This window comes from Sinohyriopsis cumingii, chromosome 9 (assembly GCF_028554795.1).
Source record: "Sinohyriopsis cumingii isolate HCF-2022 chromosome 9, ASM2855479v2, whole genome shotgun sequence".
Classification (NCBI taxonomy): Eukaryota; Metazoa; Mollusca; class Bivalvia; order Unionida; family Unionidae; genus Sinohyriopsis; species Sinohyriopsis cumingii.
In genome coordinates this window covers 19,052,712-19,076,844 of record NC_142969.1, presented here as the reverse complement: position 1 = coordinate 19,076,844, position 24,133 = coordinate 19,052,712, and the positions used below count along the sequence as shown (strand labels likewise).

At 34.8% G+C, this 24,133-nt stretch overlaps 1 protein-coding gene across 7 annotated transcripts in view; it reads right to left on the bottom strand.

The window, feature by feature from the left end:
- The window catches only part of LOC149791338 (uncharacterized), a 234,754-nt gene that overhangs the window by 18,816 nt on the left and 191,805 nt on the right, over positions 1 to 24,133 (bottom strand). For all 7 annotated transcript variants that reach the window (XM_089969879.1, XM_089969883.1, XM_089969877.1 and 4 more), the window contains one exon: positions 20,474 to 20,509. In XM_089969879.1, the coding sequence (XP_089826005.1) occupies positions 20,474 to 20,509 (36 nt within the window). The remainder of the gene's footprint in view (positions 1 to 20,473; positions 20,510 to 24,133) is intronic.

Genomic DNA, 24,133 nt, shown 5'->3' with positions numbered 1-24,133 from the left:
GTGTATTTCACTATAAATACAAGACTCTCTCTCCAAGAATATTAATTTAGAGCACTTTATATTTCCAGGGAAGAATAATTTGAATTAATGTCACCCAAATAAAAATACTGCAAGACAATGATACAACTTGATTCTGCCAGATGTTAAGGCAAGAATCCTTTTAGTAACAAAATTGTACAGTCCTCTACTTGACCTCAGATCACAATTAGCATTTTCTAACAATAAATAAAAACCCATTATCTGAAGGAAAATAACCTAGAAATTTCTCTATGTCTACAAAATGAAATGTTAGTTATAATTCAAAACCTATTACTAAAATTACAGCACAAAATGTGTAGCAAACAACAGGTAGACCTGGTAATTCATCGGGGATTTCCAATTCATAGGGGATTTCCAATTCATAGGGGATTTCCAAAGTTCTAGATTCAGATTGAGATAAACATATTTACTACAAAACCAAAATCTATAATTCAGGTCAAGCAGACAACGAACTTGGCTTTGGACAAGGTCAAGTCCAACATACAATATTTCATTATCAGTACCATACAATGAAATAAAAAACAATAAAAAAATTAAACTAACAAACATTGCAAATTAAATATACATAACAACTGTAGAACAATTTCATCAATATCTGTGTTTGATAATGAATATTTCCAAATAAAATGCAATTGTAGAGGTTTTTCAGTACATTATAGACTGTACATATCAGCCAGGAAATCTAGTGGAGCAAATCCCCATGAAAAGCCCAAAGAACCAGTAACCTATGGAAAGCTACTGGCAAGCATTCTCACATAACCACATTAGCAAAACCCCATTAGCCCATAACATGAATCCATGCAGAGGTAATCAGCCAAAATGTGAAATAAGACCACTTGGCCACCCAGGGACCCGCAAATAAACTGTTACTGGGATTTAAACAATTTTCATAATTTATGTAAAAATGGCAAATATTACATCATAGAAAGATAGAAACAAGAAATATAATCACTTTCTTTAGAGTCAACCCAATGTCAGTCTGCACAGACCAGGTCTTAGTAGTTTGTTAGGAGTAGTCAATAAAATATGCAAAACAAACCCTGATCTGCCAGCACATTATATGATACAACCATCTGTCCAAGAATAGTAACCATAACATGATGGACATCTTGGAATTTTGACTGACATTTAGGACCAGCAAGGTAATGGGATAAGTCTGCAGTATAAATCATTGCCATTAGAACCATCTGTTCAGGAGAAGCAGGGATAACATGGTTTTCAAAATGGCCACCATGGTTGCAAGGTCAAAAGTCTGATCAACACTTTTGTTTAACAAACTACCATATTTGTTTGTTTATAATGGTACTGCTATGGACTGGACACATGAGCCATCTGTTATCATTAAAACAAGAAAAGATGTCATATTATAAGAAAAACAGCAAGTCATGTAACAAATAAAGCAAGTCGTATTATAAGCAAAAAAAGCAAGTCATATCATAAGAAGAAAAAAAAGAAGAAGTCATATTATAAGAAGAAAAGTGTACTAGATGTAGTGGTAGCAATGCCACATATCGGGTTGGATGCTTATATACCTATTAGTCTTAATCAGCCCTCTTTTATGGATCTACTTTAGATAATTTAATGGACTGGATTACAAACATATCTGAACTGATATGTATTAATATCAAATAAAATATTAAGTAGCAACCATGTTTATTCACTGACCAGGCAGAATTCTGTCATTTTCAGTGTTTTTGACTTTAAGAGTGAAGCAACACTAACTAAAGCTACAACACAGGACTGTTTCAAACCTGTCAAGTTATCATTGCTTTAAGTTGAAATTTGATAGCTTCTGTTTCAACTAATTCTAAATTTAAAATCTTCAACATTTATAATTTCCATATTTAATGTTCTGTAACAGAGTTTTCCTAGCCTTTGCGGTAACTGACGAAAGTTTGCAAAACACTATCATCAATGATGTATAAGATCACCACAATTACTAAACTAAGCAAAGGGTTTTTTTAGCAAGTACATTTTTTTTTAAAAAGGTGGGCAAACATAGTATCAATTTCAAAACAATGTGTGTTATTTCTTTACTGGCATGATGTATGGATTACAGGGGAAAGAGCCTTTAGAAAGCATATCATATACACAATTCCAGCATGTGACTTCTGTAGACAATTTACAGATTCCAAATACCACATTATTTTAAAATGCACAAAAACTGCCATGGTTATATACCAAATAACCAACAAAATAAGCAAAAATATGCCAAAGAAATGTACTCCACACAATTGAGATTACAGACCAGAATATATACAATGACTTTACTCCACACAGTTGAGATTACAGACCAAGATATACAATGACCTAACCAATTTTATAATACCAATCATGAAATCAAAACAACACACTGGTGCACTTTTTTGTTTTTCTTCTCCTATAAAGGATGGGGAAGCCCTCCAATCTTAAATATAGAAGATAACATACTAACATGCAACCTCATAGTCAATAACATAACTCTAACAAAAGTAGGTCCAAAAAGCAATCACATGTGGGACATGGAATTTGGCCCAACTAAGTAAGGAGCAAATGATGGTGTGATAGCTATGCTACATGGCTCACGCAAGGTAGTACAGATCACACATGATCTTCCCAAATGGATGGCCAATATACAAGAACATTACATAAACACAAATGTGGGGAAACAAACATATTCCTAACTATGAGGCAAAATCATACAAAGTACATGCATTCATACAACATAAAGACTCTACTTCCATTTGTTTTTGTTTTTATTTTATTGGGGAAACATGGAATGAGAAAGAAGGGACTGGCCTCTGTAGTGGAAGCAGATGGACAGGGTAGCCACCTGCCACCATCACATGCAGGTCCCGGACGCTCTAGCTGTATTAGTTATTGTTGTTGTTGTTGTGGGGTTTAACGCCATTTTTCAGCACACGATAGGCTATACATGGCGGCCAGTATTAATGGTGGAGGAAGAACCGGGGAAAACCCCGGAAAGAACCACCGACCCTCGAGAAGCTACTGGCAAGCTTTCTCACATACCCACATTGGCTGAATCTTAGACTCGAACCCACGCAGACAGAGGTGAGATGGCAGTGATCCATAACGAAGAGCGCTTTAGACCACTCGGCCACTCGAGGCCCCCTGTATTAGTGAAGTTTTCAAATAAATAAAGGTAACTTCCTAGCTTGATTTGACCTTCACAAGTCTGTCCAAACACAAATACATGGGATATTGTTCATTACATTATAGCACCATACATACAGTATACATTGGACATAGATCCTTGGCAAGGATTACTAGTTAAAAGTGAAAGGCCTGGGGAGTACAAGCCTTATGAGGCACATTAGGGTTAGGTGCAGACAGAAAATTATATAAACTTTCTATCAAAATATATTTTATATTTTTTTTTGAACACACAACAAAAGACTATTGGGGAAAACACAAAAACATAAAATCCTTTAAACCTTTCAGAACAAGAGGTTCCTCTCAAAGCTAGCCTGGTGAAAGGCTGCGAAGACTCCACACCAATAAAGGAAAAAAATAAGCTGATTACATACAATGTGTACATGTACGTGTGATCTATTGACAATTTCAAAGGAGGCATTTGCAAGTCTGACATGATAAGGAGTTGTTTTACAGATTGAGGGCAATTGTGGAGATCATATTCGATTATCCAAGATATTTAATAGATGGAATTGATCCTCATAGAAAATACTGGGCTTCATTTGATCCATCACTGAATGAAACCTTCAGAGGTCACTGACATCGCTGTTTATATCTCACTGAAAATGCACAGGATAGGTCTAATATGTTACACCCATATGGAGGGCGATGTGAGTTACCAAACTGCGGGTCAGCTATGGATTTTGGATAATTTTCACTAAAGTATTTTCCCTAGATGATAATTTCTAAAAATATATCTTTTAATGGGAAATAATAATTATTTTTGCATAGATTTCTTGCCTCAAGATGAGTTGGGTTTTTCATACAATTTTTCCAAGTTCTCCAACATCGAACACTTTGCCTAGTCTTCCAATTTTCAAAAGTTTTCCAGCAAAATTCTAACTATACAGTATTTTGGTCTCACTGGAAAGTTTTTTTTTGAAGAATTTTCATCCGACGATGACCTACTGCAGAAAACTGAGAATAATTTTACATTAACGATACAAATAAAAACTAACAAATGATCTTTGCAGAAAAAATGCTTGTGAGATTTTGACTGAGGTATTCAGGTTAATTACTTGTACAAATGGTGGCATTTATATTAAACTGACACTGCCACCAACCCCTCTTTTCTACAATCATTTTTGACAACAAAGTGCTATTTTTAATATTGTCCTGTGACAAGACTGGTAAAAGAATCAGTGTCTTATGCATGATTAAAGTTAACAAGGCACTATAACAAATTAGCATACCTTTCATCACAACCATTTTGATTTTTAGATATTTACCTCTGTAGCCGACATTTGTAAATACATAAGCTGTTTATTTGCAGTCCAAGTTACGCATCTGATCTCCAATGCAAGTCTAAGAACAAACTTAAAGACCTAATAATGTTTCCTACCTTAAATATTCTCAGAATGCTTTTCATGTTTTTTAATTTCATGGTGTTTGCTTTTGTAATCATATCATTATATATGTTTTTTATCTTATAGGTGTTGTCTAATGTTGTAAAGCACTTAGAGCTTCTAAAGATTAGGTGCTATAGAAAGTCCTCATTATTATTATTATTATTATGCAATATATGGATGTCTACTGTAATTTTAGATTTTAGTTAACTTCTATAATTTACTTAGTATTTATTTTGGAATTATTTTTATCACATTAACAATTTTGTAAGTTAAAGAATGTAAGACACATACAGCTAAAACTTTAATTTCAGTTTTTAAAGTAGAATTTAATTTATTATTCTGAAATAATAATTTCTTCTCCTCTAATATTTCATCAAGGATTCATTTTCATGAGTTTGAGATATTGATATATTTGACATTTAGTTCATGTTCTTTGAGAAGAATTGCTTGCAAATCCCAGCTGTATAAATGTAAAAGAGTTTGCCTTGACATCAGGATATGTTGCAGTTACAAATCTTCATTTTGGTGATCACTGGTGACATTTTCTCACATATTGCCCCTTTCTTATTAATTGTGTGTGGTCACTGAATGAGTCCAATTTCTCTTCATATACCACAATTTTACTAATATTAATTGTGTGTGGTCATTGAATGAGCCCATTTTCTCTTCACATACCACACTTCTACTAGTAAAGATTGTGTGATCATTGGATGACAATAATTATCTCCTCATATCATACCTATTCCATTCTAAAAATGGATGTGTGATCATTGTATATATTTATCATAAAAAATCCCACTTAGAATGAAACTCTCAATGTGATGTGACGAACGTATATGCATTTGCCAGGCTAACATAATTTTCCTCCAGATACCAGACCAAAGTTCAAGTAGTACAAGGGACACAACTCTTTTCTGTATTGGAAACAGTAATGGGACAAGTTGTCTCCCTTGACCTATTACAGTCCTACTAATTCTGGTTAACATTACCTACAAGAATTCTAAAGTCGTTTTCTGACCAAGATTGCATATTATATGAATAAAGAGTTATCTTTTCAATAGTACCCTCTCCCTTTCTTCCACAGTCATTAAGCAATAATAAACCGAGTACAAGTCAAGTCACAGATACAGAAAATTGGCGTTGTGACTGCAAGCAAGCATAAAAATTAAGTAAACAGAAAATCACCAGAATATCACATGTTACATCAAAGTTCACATCTCCATCAGTGTGACATATTTCTGTGAGTCAAGTGATTGCTGTATAATCAGTTCACCGCTGTATAATTTATTTGAATCTTGCACCTTGAATAAATGTGTATACATAGTGTGCATACAGATACTGTGCCATATTTTGGATTCATTTCACTGATTAACGCATCTTTAACAAATAAAACGTCGGTAGTGTGTGGGGTTGTTTGAAAGGGAAATAAAGTACCTAACAGTCAAAAACATTTGTCATCCCCCTCTTGAAAGGCCACCCTCATTATAAGGCCACTTCCCTGCTGCATTAGGGGTGGCCTTATAAGAGGGGGACTGCTGTAGTGTGCATACAGATACTGTGCCATATTTTGGATTCATTTCACTGATTAACGCATCTTTAACAAATAAAACGTCGGTAGTGTGTGGGGTTGTTTGAAAGGGAAATAAAGTACCTAACAGTCAAAAACAGTTTCAATTATTATAAAATTCCACAGCATCATTTACAAATAATTCTGTTTCAAACTATACCTCTCACAGAAGTTGGTACTGGTTTTACATGTCCCTGATATGTAAACAGAATGTCCCTGATATGTATACAGAATGTCCCTGATATGTTTACAGAAAAAATAGATGACCAACATTGAGATCATCATGTTGGAATTTGTGATAATTTATGAAGAACATTAAGCGACTTGTGTACAAACTTAAATATCTATGAATTTATGACAGATAAAGTAGTGTTCAGATTTTCTAATTTGTTGAGAATTTTAAGACAAGGCAAGAGTTTTCAGTTGGTGTGATTCATTACATTTATGAGAAGTTGTGTGAAACACATTTTTTCAATTACATCCACAGGACAAAGATCCTAGGCAACCGATTCTGGGTTTTGTGTCTTGTTATTTGTGACAACTGTTACTATTATACTATTGCAAGATGATTACTTATTGCTATAACAGTGTCAAGATGATTACGTATTGCTATTACAGTGTCAAAATGATTACATATTGCTATAACAGTGTCAAGATGATTACATATTGCTATAACAGTGTCAAGATGATTACATATTGCTATAACAGTGTCAAGATGATTACATATTGCTATAAGTGTCAAGATGATTACATATTGCTATAAGTGTCAAGATGATTACATATTGCTATAAGTGTCAAGATGATCACATATTGCTATAAGTGTCAAGATGATTACATATTGCTATAAGTGTCAAGATGATCACATATTGCTATAAGTGTCAAGATGATCACATATTGCTATAAGTGTCAAGATGATTACATATTGCTATAAGTGTCAAGATGATTACATATTGCTATAACAGTGTTTCAGTAAAACACAATGTTAATATGACCAGCCATTCAGAAGTAGACACAAAAAAGATTTTCAAAATGGCACTTTGTGAAGTTTAGATGAGGCTAGTTGTAGCTTTAGGACAATTCATCAAAAGCTGCAGGACTATATTTTCATACAAGAGTTGTCATACATTTAAACATCAAAAGATGCGTAATGCTAAACAATGCATCAAAGGATGATACCAGCATGGTATGAGTTTCTGGAGCATAACTCTGGAAGGAAGACTCAGAGAAATGGTGGAGTATTAACATCATGTCAGTACATTCCAACGAAGTAGGGTATCTGCTTACCTTCCCATTTATTTGCACCATCCTAGCTGATTTTAAAAATGGTAAGGGACAAGGTTCCAAACCGTAATGAATAAGTTTGTGCATTTTTAATATCCCTGATGCTTTTTGTGTTCAAAATCATTAGTGTGGTACAAACAAATGGGAGGATAAGTGAATACTGCAGGTACAAAACGATTTTCACAATGGTTGCTGTGATGGCCATTTAGGGGTTATTGGCACAATTTTTCTTTACCACACAAGACATGCTGCAAGTGAAAATGCTTGATCAAAATTTTCAAGAGGCTGTAGCAACTATTCATATTGTCACATCAGCACCACTTTCTAAAATCTAGATATGAAATGTTGTGGAAACTCCCATGTCAAAACAAACATCTGTTCAAAGTAAGAAACAATAATAAGAAATTTCAAGATGGCAATAACACAATTTTTAAGCTGGCCACCATGCTGGTTTTAAATGTCTGATGAGCCCAGTTTTAATTTCGGAGCAACTAGACCTCAGCATAAAACCATGTGCCAAGTTTCATGACTTTCATCCAAGTAGTTTGAGACGTGTGATAAAGCTAATGGAATATAGATGAATGGATAATGGACAGAAGACCATTCCATAAGCTTGTCTTTCACCAGTAGAGTTAATTAACCACCATTTTTGAAAGAAGATTATTATTATTATTATTATTATTATTATTATATACATTAGTTCTTGTTGAGGGGCCCCGAGTGGCCGAGTGGTCTAAAGCGCTCTTCGTTACAGATCACTGCCATCTCACCTCTGTCTGCGGCGGTTCGAGTCTAAGATTCAGCCAATGTGGGTATGTGAGAAAGCTTGCCAGTAGCTTCTCGTGGGTTGGTGGTTCTTTCCGGGGTTTTCTCTGGTTCTTCCTCCACCATTAATACTGGCCGCCATGTATAGCCTATCATGTGTTGCAAAATGGCATTAAACCCTACAACAACAACAACAACAAGTTCTTGTTGATGCTGTTGCTATAAAATAACAGAATTGGGAGACAGAATTCACCAATGTTTACTCACTAGGCTAAACTCTGCCCAGTAAAACAATGCAAATCTTGCAGTTTGCAAAGAAATCATGGTCAGCAGGATGCCTTCACTAGAAATTACTTTCAATGATATTGAAAGTTGCAGAAATTAAAAAATTTGGAGAATTAAATTGTTTTCGTGTTTTAGTGTTTTGTTTCTTCTATTTTTAGCAATGGCAGCCATGATGGCATACTGTCATCACTTGTATAAATTTGCAAAGTCTCCAAGGTAGGACGCTTCTGTTAAATTTGGTCCAATTTATGGGTGTTTGCGCTACTGTTCAACAGTTTTCCTACTTTTACTAACAGGTGCCGTATGTGATGGTGGAGCAGCATACAACCTTTATGCCAGGATACAGATATACTTTCTATCAAAACAGGTCAAATTCCTTTGATTGGTTCTTAAGGAGTCATGTAAACGTTTGTTTCTGTCTTTAGTTGTTGTTGCTGTTGTAGGGTTTAACGCCATTTTTCAGCACAAGATAGGCTATACATGGCAGCCAGTATAAATGGTGGAGGTAAAATCCGGGAAAACACAGGAAAGAACCACCGACTCACAAGAAGCTACTGGCAAGCTGTCTGACATACCCACATTGACTGAACCCAAGAGTAGAACCCACACAGACAGAGGTGAGATGGCAGTGATCCGTAACGGTGAGCGCTTAGACCACTCAGTTAATAGGGGCTCCTTCTGCCTTTAGTAACAATGGCCACAGCTGGATGCAAATTGGAATAATTTGTATAAATTTAAAGCTCTTCAGGAAGATGCCTTTTGCCAAATTTGGTCAATTAAAAATTTTTAGAAGTCATTTGATGGTAAATTGTTATCATTTGTTAAAGCCTTAAAACAGATCATGACTGGATGCATTCAATACAATTTAGGCAACATCTGTTTTTGCAGTCTTCCTTATAAAAAAATAAGCCATTTCAATTTTTTTAAATTTTGTTCACTGCAGTCATACTTGATCATGGATAGGCATTATTTACAAAAGAGTGGAAAGCTGTTTAACCCAGAATGACTTCTGTCCAATTTGGTCAAATTCAGCCTTTTTTCAAGAAAATAAGTATATTTTCAAGAAAGGCAATTATATTTCATGATGAATTGGCCTTGTGTTTACAAAGTTTGAAAGCCCCTCATGTCAGGATGCTTTGTGTAAATGTTTTTTGTGTGGTTTTAAAGAAGTAAGTTAATTATTTTTCTATATTTGTAATGGCAGTCATATTGGATGGCAAATACTTGTGCAAAATTGAAAGACTTTTATGATACGATGTTTTATCTCAAATTCTTTTGTGCAATTCTTGAGATGCCACTTAGAAGTTTTCCTATATTTAGGAATGGTGACCATATTTGACAACAAATCCGCATCATTTGTACGAAGAACTATAATGAATATTGGCTGTTTTCTGCCAATCAAAATATGAAAATTTAAATTTTGATAAATTTCAAGAATTTGTTTTAATATGTTAATAAATAAACAAATCAGGCAGCTTCACAGTAATTTTGTTCACAGAATTCTTTTTCATGCAAAAAAGGGCTGGTGGAGTGGAAATTACAGAAAATATTCTCAGTTCTGCAATTGCAAACTCTAAATTAGATATGAGTGCAGTGTTGTTCCAAGAAGACATATTGGTAAGCTTGGTATCTATTACAGACTAAAATATCATGGAGCAAGGTTTTGCTGCTTTCTAAAGACTAAAATATTTACAACTTTTACTATTGTGCATTGCTTTGGCATTTTGTTACTGTTGAATTATATCCACTGTGAAAAATCAATACACGTAACGAAATTAAAATAGCAGTATTCTACTTTAAAACTGCAAAGAAAGTAGATAAATTCACTGTTTGAAACAATTCTTATTTTTCTTTTGTTTTCTTTCCTTAGTTTTACCTTTTGTGCACAGGTAATTGAAAGGGATAAAACTTTCTTTAATGTCACATTTTGTTGTTCCACAAAACTTTAATATTGTTATATTAATACAGAATTATGTAACTATATGAAGACACAATACACATAATAAATGTGTTGAAAATGCTGTTAAATATGGTCAACCAACCATATCTGATGCCACACTGGCATCATTTGTAAAAATCGGAAAGGACTTCCTGCCAGAATGATTTGTGTAAAAAATCTTATCAAATTATGTTTCAGTAGAAATTGTTTAAATGTTTTTCCATTTTTAATGATGACAGTGGCATCTCCTTTATGAATTCTGTTAGAAAAACCAATACACTTCTCAAAAACATCTATTTTGAATAAACAGACCATGGGATGAATGTGTTATGTTTCATGACAATTGTCCAAGTAGTTTAGGAAGAGCAGTGATAACAAACTTGTGATGGATAGACAATGAATGAAAATCTATCCAATAAGGTGTGTGTATGATTTGGATTTTTAATGTAGCTTTAACAATTTTTTTGTCATATCGCTGTGTAATCTGCAGTGTGACAGTTTACAGTGATGTCTAGCACTGGGGCATCATGTCGCAGACATGTAGCATTATGTCCCACCCAGTCACATTATCCTGACACCAGGCCGACCAGTCCTAACACTGACCTCTTAATGCTGAATGCCAAGTGAGGCAGCTGTTTGTACCATTCTTGTAAGTCTTTGGTATGACTCGGCCGGAGATCAAACCCACTACCTCCTGCATTCGAGGTGGACGCTCTAACCACTAGGCCACTAGAGCAATTATCCAATAAGGTTTTATGATCTATGACCAGTCGAGCTAAAAATTGATCAAGTTAAGGAGAACACTAGTCTATACTCAGATAGCACATTGTATGTTAGAGTCCTCTGTTAACCCTTTACCTCATACGTCATAGTTACAAAGTGCAGCGCACCATAAATAGAACACCTGTTACCTATTCGACTCCATATGCATAGGCCTGCCTGTTAACTGTTAAGCAATGTAGTGTATGTTACGTTTAACAGCAATTTTAACCATTTTACATTTTTGGTACACATCTATTATATGTTGAAAAATTTAAGAGTAAAGTCAGATTGTTATAGCTTTGTAATTATTTTTAATGTAAGAATTTTTTATGTGCTTTAAAATCTTGTGAGAACTTGTTCACCGTCACGTCAGTGAGGCCGCGTGACTAACCATAGATTCCATTTCTCATACTTGAAATTTACGTTTTTCGTCTGCGTCTACATCACTAAGTCATCTGAATTTGATAATTTATAAAAACTAATTGCTGCCTACATCAATATCAGAGCCTTTACCTAAGTTATTGAATCTTTCATAGCTGTGATTCTAATCGTGAAAACTTCATAAGTACTGAATGAAATCCACGACCGCCATTTTGGAGAGTGGAGATTACGACCCAGTTACTTTAAATAGCAAATATTGACCAGTGCATAAACAGTGACCACGTGAGTCTGATGTAATTGTCATTCACAGAAATGAATGTAGTATCTAGGAGGGGCATTTTCCATGAAGGTGGTGCTACAAAAACCAGCTCAAAATAGCTGATGTTTACAGAAGGCGTCAAAAAGTGCTTCCATGCGAATGGAGTAGAGGTGTCCAAAGATGCTTGCATGAGGTAAAGGGTTAAGACAGGTAGCAGTTAGAGATGCCAACATTTTTGAAAACTTCTACTGGGTAACTGCTTATCCTAACAATCAGTTACCCAGGTACCCGATCAAAGGGAAATTGTATTAAATGTGAACCTGAATTGCTTTGTTGTAGGTACAGACATGCCAACCCCCAAGATAGGTATAAGCATAATTAGTACTAATATAAGTGGCAAAAAAGCAAAATCTGGGCATAAAAAGAGCAATCTATATATCACATGCCATAATCAAAGAAAACTGTATGAAAAACGACATTTACTTTGCTAATTATCTGGATCTGCAGTTAAAATTTCTGTCACAGATTGGCTAAATTTATGTGGATCAGTGGTTAGTACAAGAATATAGACACAAAAGAAATTGACAAATTATTTATGCACAACACTCACTCGAACTAGTCCACATGCCTACAGTAATTTTCACGAATAGTTGTCAAGTCCACAAATTAAGACTGTTATATTACATCACTTCAAAATTTTTAAAGTGCTATTGATTTGTCCTTTTCCGGATGCAACATATTTTCAAGTTTAATAAACTCCCTCTCCTCTAACATTTTTCACTCGTATAATATCCATCACACATCAATAAAGCCGTTTATTACAATATATGGCGCCTCTTAATTTCAATTCAGACTGGTCCGCTATGTATGTGGTATCAAATTAGAATGAATCTGTGACACGTATGTGTGTGTGTGATTTGGATTTATAATGTAGCTTTAACAATTTTTCAGTCATATCACAATGATGTCTGCTGTGTGGCAGTTTATAGTGATGTCTAGCACTGAGGCATCATGCCACAGACATGTAGCATGATGTCCCACCCAGTCACATTATCCTGACAACAGGCCGACCAGTCCTAACACTAACCTCTTAACGCTAAGCTCCAAGTGAGGCAGCTGTTAGTACCATTTTTCTAAGTCTTTGGTATAACTCGGCCAGGGCTCGAACCCACAACCTCCCGCATCTGAGGCGAACGCTCTAACCACAAGGTCACTGGAGTGGTCCTGTGACACGTGGTTTCACATTCAACTGTTACATGTACATACTATAAATAGAAAATAAGGAAATTAAACAGAGGTCTAACGAGGAACACAGGGGTTCATATTGTTGTGTCCAATTTAACGATCAGTCACATACGTACTATATAATACAATAAAAATAAGTTGTGAATAGGTGCAGGATGTCAATTTCTTTTGGACAGTGAGAGGCCAGTATTCCATTCAAGGAGTTTCACTTGCATATTATACGGGCACGATCATGGCAATGTTGAGTGGTAGAGTAGGAAAATGGTCTGGCATTCCTTAAAGGTATAATAATAAGCCAAATGTTGGACAGGCATACAAAGTCAAATGCTTGAGCTAAGCATCAGTACCAAATTTATTATGCAATGTGAAATGTGAAATCTAGCTTGAAATATCAGACGTTGATTTTTAAATAGATTGCACTAGAAAGGAGTGAAGTATCCTTCCTTGTATTATATTATACAGTACATGTATGACAAGTAAATTGTTAGCAATGATACGAGCCCCTGTGAAGAAGAATAAATGTGCACACAACACAAACCACAAACTGTAATCATTATTCTATGTTTCCATCTGAACTTGGAAACTTTTGTTGCAAAGGGGTACCCGGTTGTCCATTATATCACCCAGGTTACCCACATATCTGGAAACCCATTGGTATCTTTTGTAGTAGTACATTCCATGTTTATGCCCTCTGTTAAAACAGGCATTTGTACACCGTAGGTTTGAAGCCCTCTGTTAAGGCAGATAGTAGTAGTAGTACATTCTGTGTTGAGTGTGTGTGATTTGGATTTTTAACATTGCTTTAACAATTTTTCAGTCATATCGCTACAATGTCTGCTGTGTGGCAGTTATGAGATTTCTAACACTGAGGCATGTCCAACCCAGTCACATTATCCTGAAACCAGGCCAACCAGTCCTAACACTAACCTCTTAATGCTGAGTGCCTAGCGAGGCAGCTGTTAGTACCATTTTTATAAGTCTTTGGTATGACTCAGCTGGGGTTTGAACCCACGACCTCCCACATCCGAGGCGGATGCTCTAACCACTAGGTCACTGGAGTGGACTACATTCTGTGTTGAAGCCCTGTTGTGATAGATAGTACAAGCAGTACATTCTGTGTTTACGCCCTCTGTTAAGACATATAGTACAAGTAGTACATTCTGTGTTTAAGCCCTCTGTTAAGGCCAATAGTACAAGTAGTACATTCTATGTTGAAGCCCTCTGTTAAGGCAGATAGTACAAGCAGGACATTCTGTGTTCAAGCTCTATGTTAAGGCAGATAGTACAAGTAGTACATTCTGTGATGAAGCCCTCTGTTAATGCAGATAGTACAAGTAGTACATTATGTGTTGAAGCCTTCTGTTAAGGCCAATAGTACAAGTAGTACATTCTATGTTGAAGCCCTCTGTTAAGGTCAATAGTACAAGTAGTACATTCTATGCTGAAACCCTCTGTTAAGGCAGATAGTACAAGCAGGACATTCTGTGTTTAAGCTCTGTTAAGGCAGATAGTACAAGCAGGACATTCTGTGTTTAAGCCTTCTGTTAAGACAGATAGTACAAGTAGTACATTCTGTGTTTAAGCCCTCTGTTAAGGCAAATAGTACAAGAAGTACATTCCGTGTTTAAGGCCTCTGTTAAGCAGATAGTACAGGTAGTACATTCTGTGTTTAAGCCCTCTGTTAAGGCAAATAGTACAAGAAGTACATTCCGTGTTTAAGGCCTCTGTTAAGCAGATAGTACAAGTAGTACATTCTGCATTGAAGACCTCGGTTGAGACAGATAGTAGTAGCAGCAGTACATTCTGTGTTTAAGCCCTCCATTAAGCCCGATAGTACAAGTAGTATATTCTGTGTTTAAGCCCTCTTGTTAAGGCAGATAGTACAAGTAGTATATTCTGTGTTGAAGCCCTCTGTTAAGACAGATAGTAGTAGCAGTACATTCTGTGTCTAAGCTCTCTGTTAAAGCATTCAGTAGTACACTGTAGGTTTGTTGTTGTTGTTGTTGTTGTTGTTGTTGTAGGGTTTAACGCCATTTTTCAGCACAAGATAGGCTATACATGGCGGCCAGTATTAATGGTGGAGGAAGAACCCAGGAAATCCTTGGAAAGAACCACCGACCCTCGAGAAGCTGCTGGCAAGCTTTCTCACATACCCACATTGGCCAAATCCGAGACTCGAACCTACGCAGACAGAGGTGAGATGGCAGTGATCCGTAACGGAGAGCGCTTTAGACCACTCTGCCACCACTGTAGGTTTGAAGCCCTGTGTTAAGACAGGTAGCACATTATTTAAGTCACTATGTTAATGATATCAAATTGGTCCCCATTGATGAATTAAAACAATAGTACATTCTATGTTGTTCTATTCTAATATCAAAATTTCCAACTGATCACAGAGACACCAAAAAAGTAATCTAACATACTATACTGAACATCAGTATCATCAGTATATGAAAACTGTAACATTCAATTACTTCACTAAAGATCATGAAACACATCAGAGAGCCAATTAATGATATTCAAATGTAATTAACATTGTTTCTGTGGGCATGTGGTCAAATAACTGAAAAGTATAATGGCAAAACAAAGCGTGTCCTTATATTCAATGGTGGTTAAGGGCAGTCAAAATATGTTTGTTTTTTGGACAAGATTTGGTTGATCTCAATGCAACATGCCAACTGCTTTCCCAACAACTCAGAAGGTAACACCCCAAAGTGACTTATTCACCACAGTTGCCCCCTAGTTAGTCTCTGATATCTGATGAAAATATCCAGACTTTGTAATATTTTAGTGTTTTAATACATTTAATTTGTCCACAGTAGCAATTATGTCATTGTAGAATTATTCACTGCACATTTTTATATTAATTGGCCTGTTCTTGCCTTTATGTGACATCAGCCACACGCATATATTAAAACATTGATTATGTTGCAAGAATAACAGTGATACACTGTTGGCTCTCTGCAAGCATTTGCTACAGCACTTGGGAAAGACTTGGGCCTTGTCTTCATCCCAAATTCTTCATGTGTTATATCAAACAAATGCAGAAAGCAAACCTTATATGTAAATATCACTTTAATGATAAAAGAATGGGGAAAAAATGAATGCAAAGATTTAAGATCATTCACTCTCATTAGACATTAAGACTATTCTGCACTTATATTTGAATTTTTGTAAAAAGCAAAATTAAACACACACCTATGTGTAGAAAAAGATCAAAGTTTAAACATGCAATTTGATTTTCTGACAATTATTCCATCCTTATTATGTGATTAGTACAACTAATTATATATTTATAGTACCTACTCCTGTTATAGCCTTTCCTACTCTGCCTTTGTAGCATGCTAAAATATAGGGTCAATAAGCTCTGATAATGAAATGAAATTTAAACAAAAATGCTCTCCCCATTAACATGCTTTGCTATAATGTGATTCCGGATATAATGCAGAAGTGCTGTGGACCCCAAAATCAAAATATAAAAATTTTAATTACAACTTTTGTTTACAAACATCTATCAGCTGAAGCCATTACATACAAAAACTACTGTACTTGACTTGGGCATTTACCAGGATGTGTTTTTACAAAGTTTCATTTGCCACTGTTGTATTCAGGTAAGGTACGATATTGTATTCCTAACAGACTATTGAGCACCCAAAAAATACCCATGTCTCTAATAAACCATGATTGTCTTTAGTCTGTGCACATGACTGCAGAATTTCCTTTACTTCTGTAAACACAGCAGAAAACAAGCTTATGACTGACTATTGTTCACTGACACATGTACGGCAACAGATCACAAAAATTATTAGTGGCGGCATATCTTTCGAACTTACAACTTCCTTCTGTAATTTGTTGCAGTGCAGCCCAGAAGAGATTGATGTCCATTTGCATAATGCAGCTACAGCACAAATAAGGCCCATCAAGTGTTACTTTCCAGTAAAATTAGATTTGAATGCGAGTTTGGTCTTTTCAGTATTTACGTGTGAATTAAAATATTTAATCATACAATGGGGATGGCTTATTTTGAGAACAGGATTGTCATTTTAAGGGGTTCATGGAGAAGGATGTTAATGAGGCTAAAGCTGTTCTATGAGGACATTTTAAATCATTTGATGTTCAGCACTGAAAGAAAATTGATGAGGACTGCCCCACTACTGAACTTAAGACTAATGCTGTTATTGTTCTTCCTAGATGCTAAAAGAAAATTTAGATCCTGACAACAGGAAGTAGGATCTACTATTGACAGTGACCATGAGGACCTGCTGGAAAAATGCCCCATGCTGTTTTAGAAGCCATATTTGCATTCAAGAAAGGAATGCAGCTAGAAAGCCAGGACATTGAGCCTTTGAAAATTATGCAGCCAAGAAATATCACAGATGTTGCTAAAAAAAATCAACAAAACAACCCACAAGAACGATCTGGTCTCAAACAACCTAAAATTGTGAAATACTTCCAGGAGGAAATGCTCATCGTGTGAGCAAACAGTGCTTATTCTATTTGGTTTAACACTTTTTCTCAACAAATATGTTTGTTTCAAACATCACTGGATTTTAAATGGATTACGTACATGTATATAAATTTATCTTTTTTTCTGTCATTCCATGTTCTGGAATTGCTAAAAGCATGCTGAAATAATGTGATGCCACTCAGTCACAAATCATGATATGTAACTTAAATTATGAGATGAAAATGACATAGTTTATTGGAAAACAAAAATTACTTGTCATTACTCAGTGAGCTTGTTACAGACTGAAGCTCATTTACTTCATTGCAAAATGGATGTAGAAGTGGTAAATATATTATTCTGAGCTCCTAATTAAAAAAGAATCAAGCTTTACTGTCAAGCTGCACTGGCCTCAAGAGCAACCTAAATTTAATATTTTTGCAAAGGACTATAACATTTTTAACCACTGCAAACTTGATGCAAATGTAGACAGAAATTATAACCAGCGAGTATATTTATTACAATGATGTGTTATCTATATCTGATTTAATATATATTAATTTTAATTTAATTGTTTGTCAGGTATTTTTTAAAAATTATTTTTCATTACATGCTATTGTAATGTAAATTTATTCACTGAAGATGATACTTTTCCCAGAAAATTATTTGACCTTTACTGTTCATTTTATAAACACCAGGGTGTTGATCTAGATCCTGACCTTGATTCAAAATTAGTAGCAACCACGTAAATAAGTTCTATTTTTTTATTTTAAAATGATTGGTTGTTGTTGTCGAGGTCACAATGGGACTATGTGTATAAGATGTAAACAATTTTTTATTTTTTTATTTCTTTGAGTAAAATGATTGGATTTTCGTCAGGGCCACACTGGATGTACGTGTATTTTAACAAGTACCTAACTTCTACAAGCTTCTAGAACATGATCAACTGACCTCCTTTTTATGTTTTAGAAGACAATATAACCTTTGTTTTGGAGTTATTCTCAGTTAGAAACTGGGCTTTTTCTTACACTGGAAGTTGTATGTTGTGCTGTTTGGAGTTATATCAAATTACCTTCGATTGGAGTTGTTTCAAATTACTTGGATTCAAAAGGATCAATTCTTTTTCCTGGAAAATATGTGTGAGCATGTGAATTTGTTGAACAAGGACAGTTCTTATAAAAGAATTATTTAGCTTTTCAAAATGGGAGTGATAATTCTTGTTTCTACAAGGAACTGTAGACTTCAACACTACAGGTTACAGCATACATCATTGTCTTCCATCTTCGAGTCTTTGTCGGGATTCGAACTTGAAAAAGAACATTTTGTTACTAGAACTTAAAAAATGTTATTTTTGGATTATTTTTGGATTTGATTCTATAAAACCATAAGTTCATATTTTTTCATTTTTACAGAATTTTTCCAGAACTTATTGTTTTTACTCTTTCTTGCGTTACTGTTTATTCGAGCCTAAACATGTGACATAAGAGAGGTATTTATATCACTGTTTTTTTACATTATTAGTGATCTATCATATGTACAATAATATGGGTTGAAAGAAAGCAATCTAAAGCTTGGTATAATTTTATTTACTTTTTAAAATATTATTGGACATAAATAAATGTGCAAATACCATGCAGTAAAGAAACAAACAATTTACATAAACTAACAGTATTACTATACATTTGACTATCATTTTGTTTTTTAAAAAAAAACCATAAAGTAGACAAATTTTTTTTCTTATTTTGCTATAATGCTGTTTGGTACATAATGCAGTCAGGTGTTATGGACCCTGACTACTGCGTCATAATGGGGGAGAGCTTTAAATACTTACTCATTTTGCTTAAAATCAGGTGCAAATTAAAAGTAAGCACACATAAGTTTCACTAATTTAAACAAGAGTACAGTGAATGACATTATACACCCACTCCACTTTTTAATACTCTTCTACATAGATAAAAAAGTTTTTGTGTAGAAACAACTTCTCTTCCAGTTAGAGTGGCTTGACCTTTAACCTTTCTTCACAAAATAAATAGACATATGTCAGTCATCCAGAGTTTCATCCAGGTCTGTTATGTACAATTAATGATATTGAGCAGAAACCATTTTTCATCTTCCAGTCAGTCACCCTGGTCCTTGTCATTTAATCAACAGGCTTCTTCCATACATACTGCACTAATGTTGAAAACAGTTTTCTTCTTTGTGTCACTGTGACCTTGCCCTTAATTGTTTGACTTCAAAATCTATTGGGCATTTCCTTAACCAAAGTGCAAACATCCACATAGTTTGGTAACCACATATTATTGATTTTGTGTGGAAATCTGTTCTTCTTTCAATCACAGTAACCTTGAACTCAGACCTTTTGACACAAAATTGAAAGAGTTCTTCCTTACCCCAAGTACAAGAGATCCACTAAGTCAGGTAACTGATGATGCTGGAGAACAGAGTTACTTTGTGAAAAAAAATTAAGACAAAACAATATGCTCTGCCATATGCCAGGCATAACAAAATATTCCTTATATGCTGGAGTACAAAAATAAACATGTATGCTTATCATCCAGATTTGACAGCATTTAAATAAAGATGTAACAAGAAAAACTACAGTGGTCCAGTTAAATTTCAATAAATTTATCAATAACATTTAAATAAAACTGTTTCATTTTTTTCTCTTTATATCTGACAAAATGTAACATATGCCACTTCAAATTCCAATATGTTTAAAATTTCACAAAGATTAAGGACAGTGCCCTATTTTGTAACAAACCAATTGGCTGACAATAAGAATGACCCATCATGACCACTATACTTACACCTGTTTTTAAACTTGGACATTATGGACAGCACTACTCAACAAACTTTGTCATGGAGGGGAAAGGGAACGTTGTTGGTAAGAAAGCAAGAGAGGCATCATAACTCATCATCAGGTTGTAAAGAATTTTTTAAAAATTGAAATAAAATTGGATATTACCTTCCTCTGTAAGATTTACTGCCACATGGTCCTTGCCTGCAAGTAAAGTATTAAAAAAATTTAAATAAAATTTCCTCTTGTTTTAATGAAATGTTTATGAAAATAAAAAAAAACACTATCCTTACTGAACGCAGTCAAGATTTCTTTGTATTGATAATCATTAGAGTTTTATAAATGTACTGTACATTTTGTACAATATAAAAACAATAAATTTGATGGGCCTCTTTGTACTCTTAATAGCAATTTCTCTGTAAAATTTGGTGAAGACACATTCAAGTTATTGGCTGAAAATACCTATCTTGGCAAGTTTTAACAGCAGTTTTCACCTGTGGCCTATGTACCTGTCACAGAATTAGGCAGAAAAATAACTTGGTTTTGCCTCAGAATTATTTGACTATTTTTCGTTGTACATGCGTACAACGTTAGCTAGGGTGAAGTGTTTTTCCAGGTAAGCAACTCTACTAACATGTACCTAATATGTACCTCGCAGGAAATTGCTTGTGACGAGGGACATTAAAAACATGATATGCACGGGTATTTTACCCTGACTATTACTCCAATGGATTTAAGGAAGATCAATTTCTAACCGACACACTGGTCGTTTTGGATCTCGTCAAGGAGTGTACGCTCTCCAATATGTTCTCCAGCCATAGGGGTAAGTGTTAAATTTATATTTCATTTGATATGCGAAGCTTATTCAGTTTGCAATGTCATATCATGTAATGATGTATTTATTACAACGCAGATTTGAAACGGTGTGAACTTTGAATTAAAAGTTGCTATTAGAGTTTAATGTATTAGCATATATCTAGAGCATTTTCAGAACCCATTATTATGACCCGTTTGGTTTTATTATAGCTGACTAGAGCTGTCTGAAGCTGTCTAAAGCTGTTCAGAGCTGTCTGGAGTTTCCAGAGTATTTAGAACTACGTGCTGTTGACATGTACGTATGTCTGTACATGTGGTGGAGCCACGTAAGTAGATGTAGCTAATTCAAAGGTGCTATATGCTGTCTGTATGTGTGTATACGTATGACTGTACATGTGGTGGATCCTTGAAGGGTGTGAGTCCCTGATAAAAGTGTGGGCCAACCCAAGGACTCGGTGAAACTGTGCAGTTCATCAGGTTATGAATCGTACGACTGTACAAGGGTCAAGAAGCATATGCGTGTACCAATTGTTGTTTCAATTGGATACATTTTTATTTACAAAAGATTATCTGAATCTTATTAGTTGTATTCCAGGAGATTATGTGAATCTCACTTACAGTACATTTTTATTTACTTGAGATTATTTGAATCCTTTTCGTAGTACCTTACGTGAGATTATGTGAATCTCTCTTATAGTGCATAATATTATTTAAAACGTATCTGCAGTCCATGAGGTTTCTTGAATATGTATTTCATACTGAATTCATATTTTTGGTTTATTTTCAATGTGTGAATGTTTGTGAAGAGTGATTAGATCAATCTTATGTTGAGAGCGTGAGAGAATCATTGTATTTGTAAACCATATATTTCTCTTTATTAATTCATTTCATAAATTTCCATCTTTCACACACTGTGTTTGAATTATTCATTTGGTCCAAAACCCACTTGGTTTCTATTCTGCGACAATACCTATAAATTAATAGGCATTTTTATATTATCTCTTAGTTCAACTAGCCAGTGACACTGACCCTCTACTAAAATTTTTAGACTCTCAAATTGACAGGCCTTACGCATTATCACCTGAAAGGTTGGATAAAAGTATGTGAAGTTATACATACGTTATTGCATAAAAAAATAAATTATTATCTGACTGATAGACATACTGACACACCCATAACATAGCATGCTGTCTTACTGTACGGTGGGGAGATAAAACAAGGCCTGGGCCTGTATGTCTAGCTTACAACCAAAGTATTGCCCTAAAATACATGAACTTGAGCTCATTGTCAAAGGCTGAGCTCTGTCCCAAGAAGGAACAAAATCCATCATGAGGCTTAAGAAATATAAACAAATGAAAAAATTTTAATCAAAATCTTAACACAAATGTTCTATGACTGTATCATTGACTCTATGGTACATGTATAAGAGGTAAACAAGGTGTGCTGAAGAATGAATTTTATTAGCCTAATAATGATTAATCCAAAAGTATAAACAAAATCCATCATGAGGTTTAGGAAATATTAGCAAATGTAAAACTTTTCTCGAAACCTTAATGCAAATTTTTGGGTGACTATGGTCTCCACCCAAAGATCAAAGGGGTGATTAATCGTGTCACAGAATTAATTGTCCTAGCTTCATAAAAATTAATCCCAAGAATGAATATAATTCATCAAGAGGTTTAGAAAATGTAAGTAAATGAAACAACTTTAACAAAAACCTAAACTGAAATGTTCTGTGACTGTAACCTTGATCCCAAGGTCATAAAGGTAAGCAAGTATGTTGATGAATGAACAGTTTTATCCTCATAATGGTTCTAAATAAGCATGAAGAAAATCTATCAAGAGATTTTGGAAATACAGTGGAACTGCTCTTGAAAGCCCTCCTCTTCTGCCAAAAACTCATGGTCTTTCAAAACAAGTGGTCTGTTATCTCAACCAGTGTATCCCCTAGGGGTGTAAAATTGAGGGTGAAACAAAAACCTTGGTGTCAGAACTGGGGGTCAAATAAAAAATGTGGGGGTTAAAAATGTACTGACAAATTTTCATCTGACTCGTACTTTTTCAGCTTGAAATAGGATATTACAACTTGCTCAACATACTCCCCCTCTCTCTCTCTCTAAATATATAAATAAACCAACATGCACAGTTAACAAACAAATGCATTGTCCATTCAAAGAATAATTTTATTAGTTCATTTTTCTTTTAAAGTCGTACTTTTAACAGTCTCCTTATAATCAATATGAAGCATTATTATAGCCCAACACATTACATACAAGCCAATACAAAAAGCCTAATAAATCTTTTTAACCAAAATGGCAGTTAATTTACTGCATGTCATAAAATGCGTACTATCATCGGTTTCACTGTACTTCGTCCTGGAATACATTTATCCAAAAATCAAGGAGGCTAATGATTCATCTTCTTTCTAATAAGTTATACTTGAACTTTAAGATCTTTCTTTTATTGCAGAAAGTTAAAAACTAACAAAATCTGCAATGACCCCCTGACTTTGTAATCCAAATAACGCATTTGCCTCGGCAAGTTTACCAATCTCTCTGTTGTTAAAGAATGTCTTGGGTTACAATGTGTTCTCCAGATATCTTGTGCGAACGAGGGCAGATTTTTTAAAATTCTTAAACCCTATCACGAAAGAATTATTCACTTTTGCAGTCTTTGCAATCATGTGATTAGAAGTCACACCAGTAATCCTAATAGATATGCCATGTTCCAGTCAATGGAATTATTTTCTCCATTTTTCATTAAAGTTAGACCCACAGTTACTCTTTTGTGTTCTGCTTCTTTCACTTTCTTTGCTAATAATTCTTAGTGCATGACACTGTAATCTGGAGATCATTTTCTAGAGCAACAAGCCTTGAGGTTAAACATCTTGATGACATCTTGCTGAGCTCGATGGAAATCACAAAAGCTCGCGAGATCAGGGGAAGCTACTCTTTCATAACATAGCCTATGCTAGTCTGGTTCCTTATTTCGTATGTTCCCTGCGTTGCACTC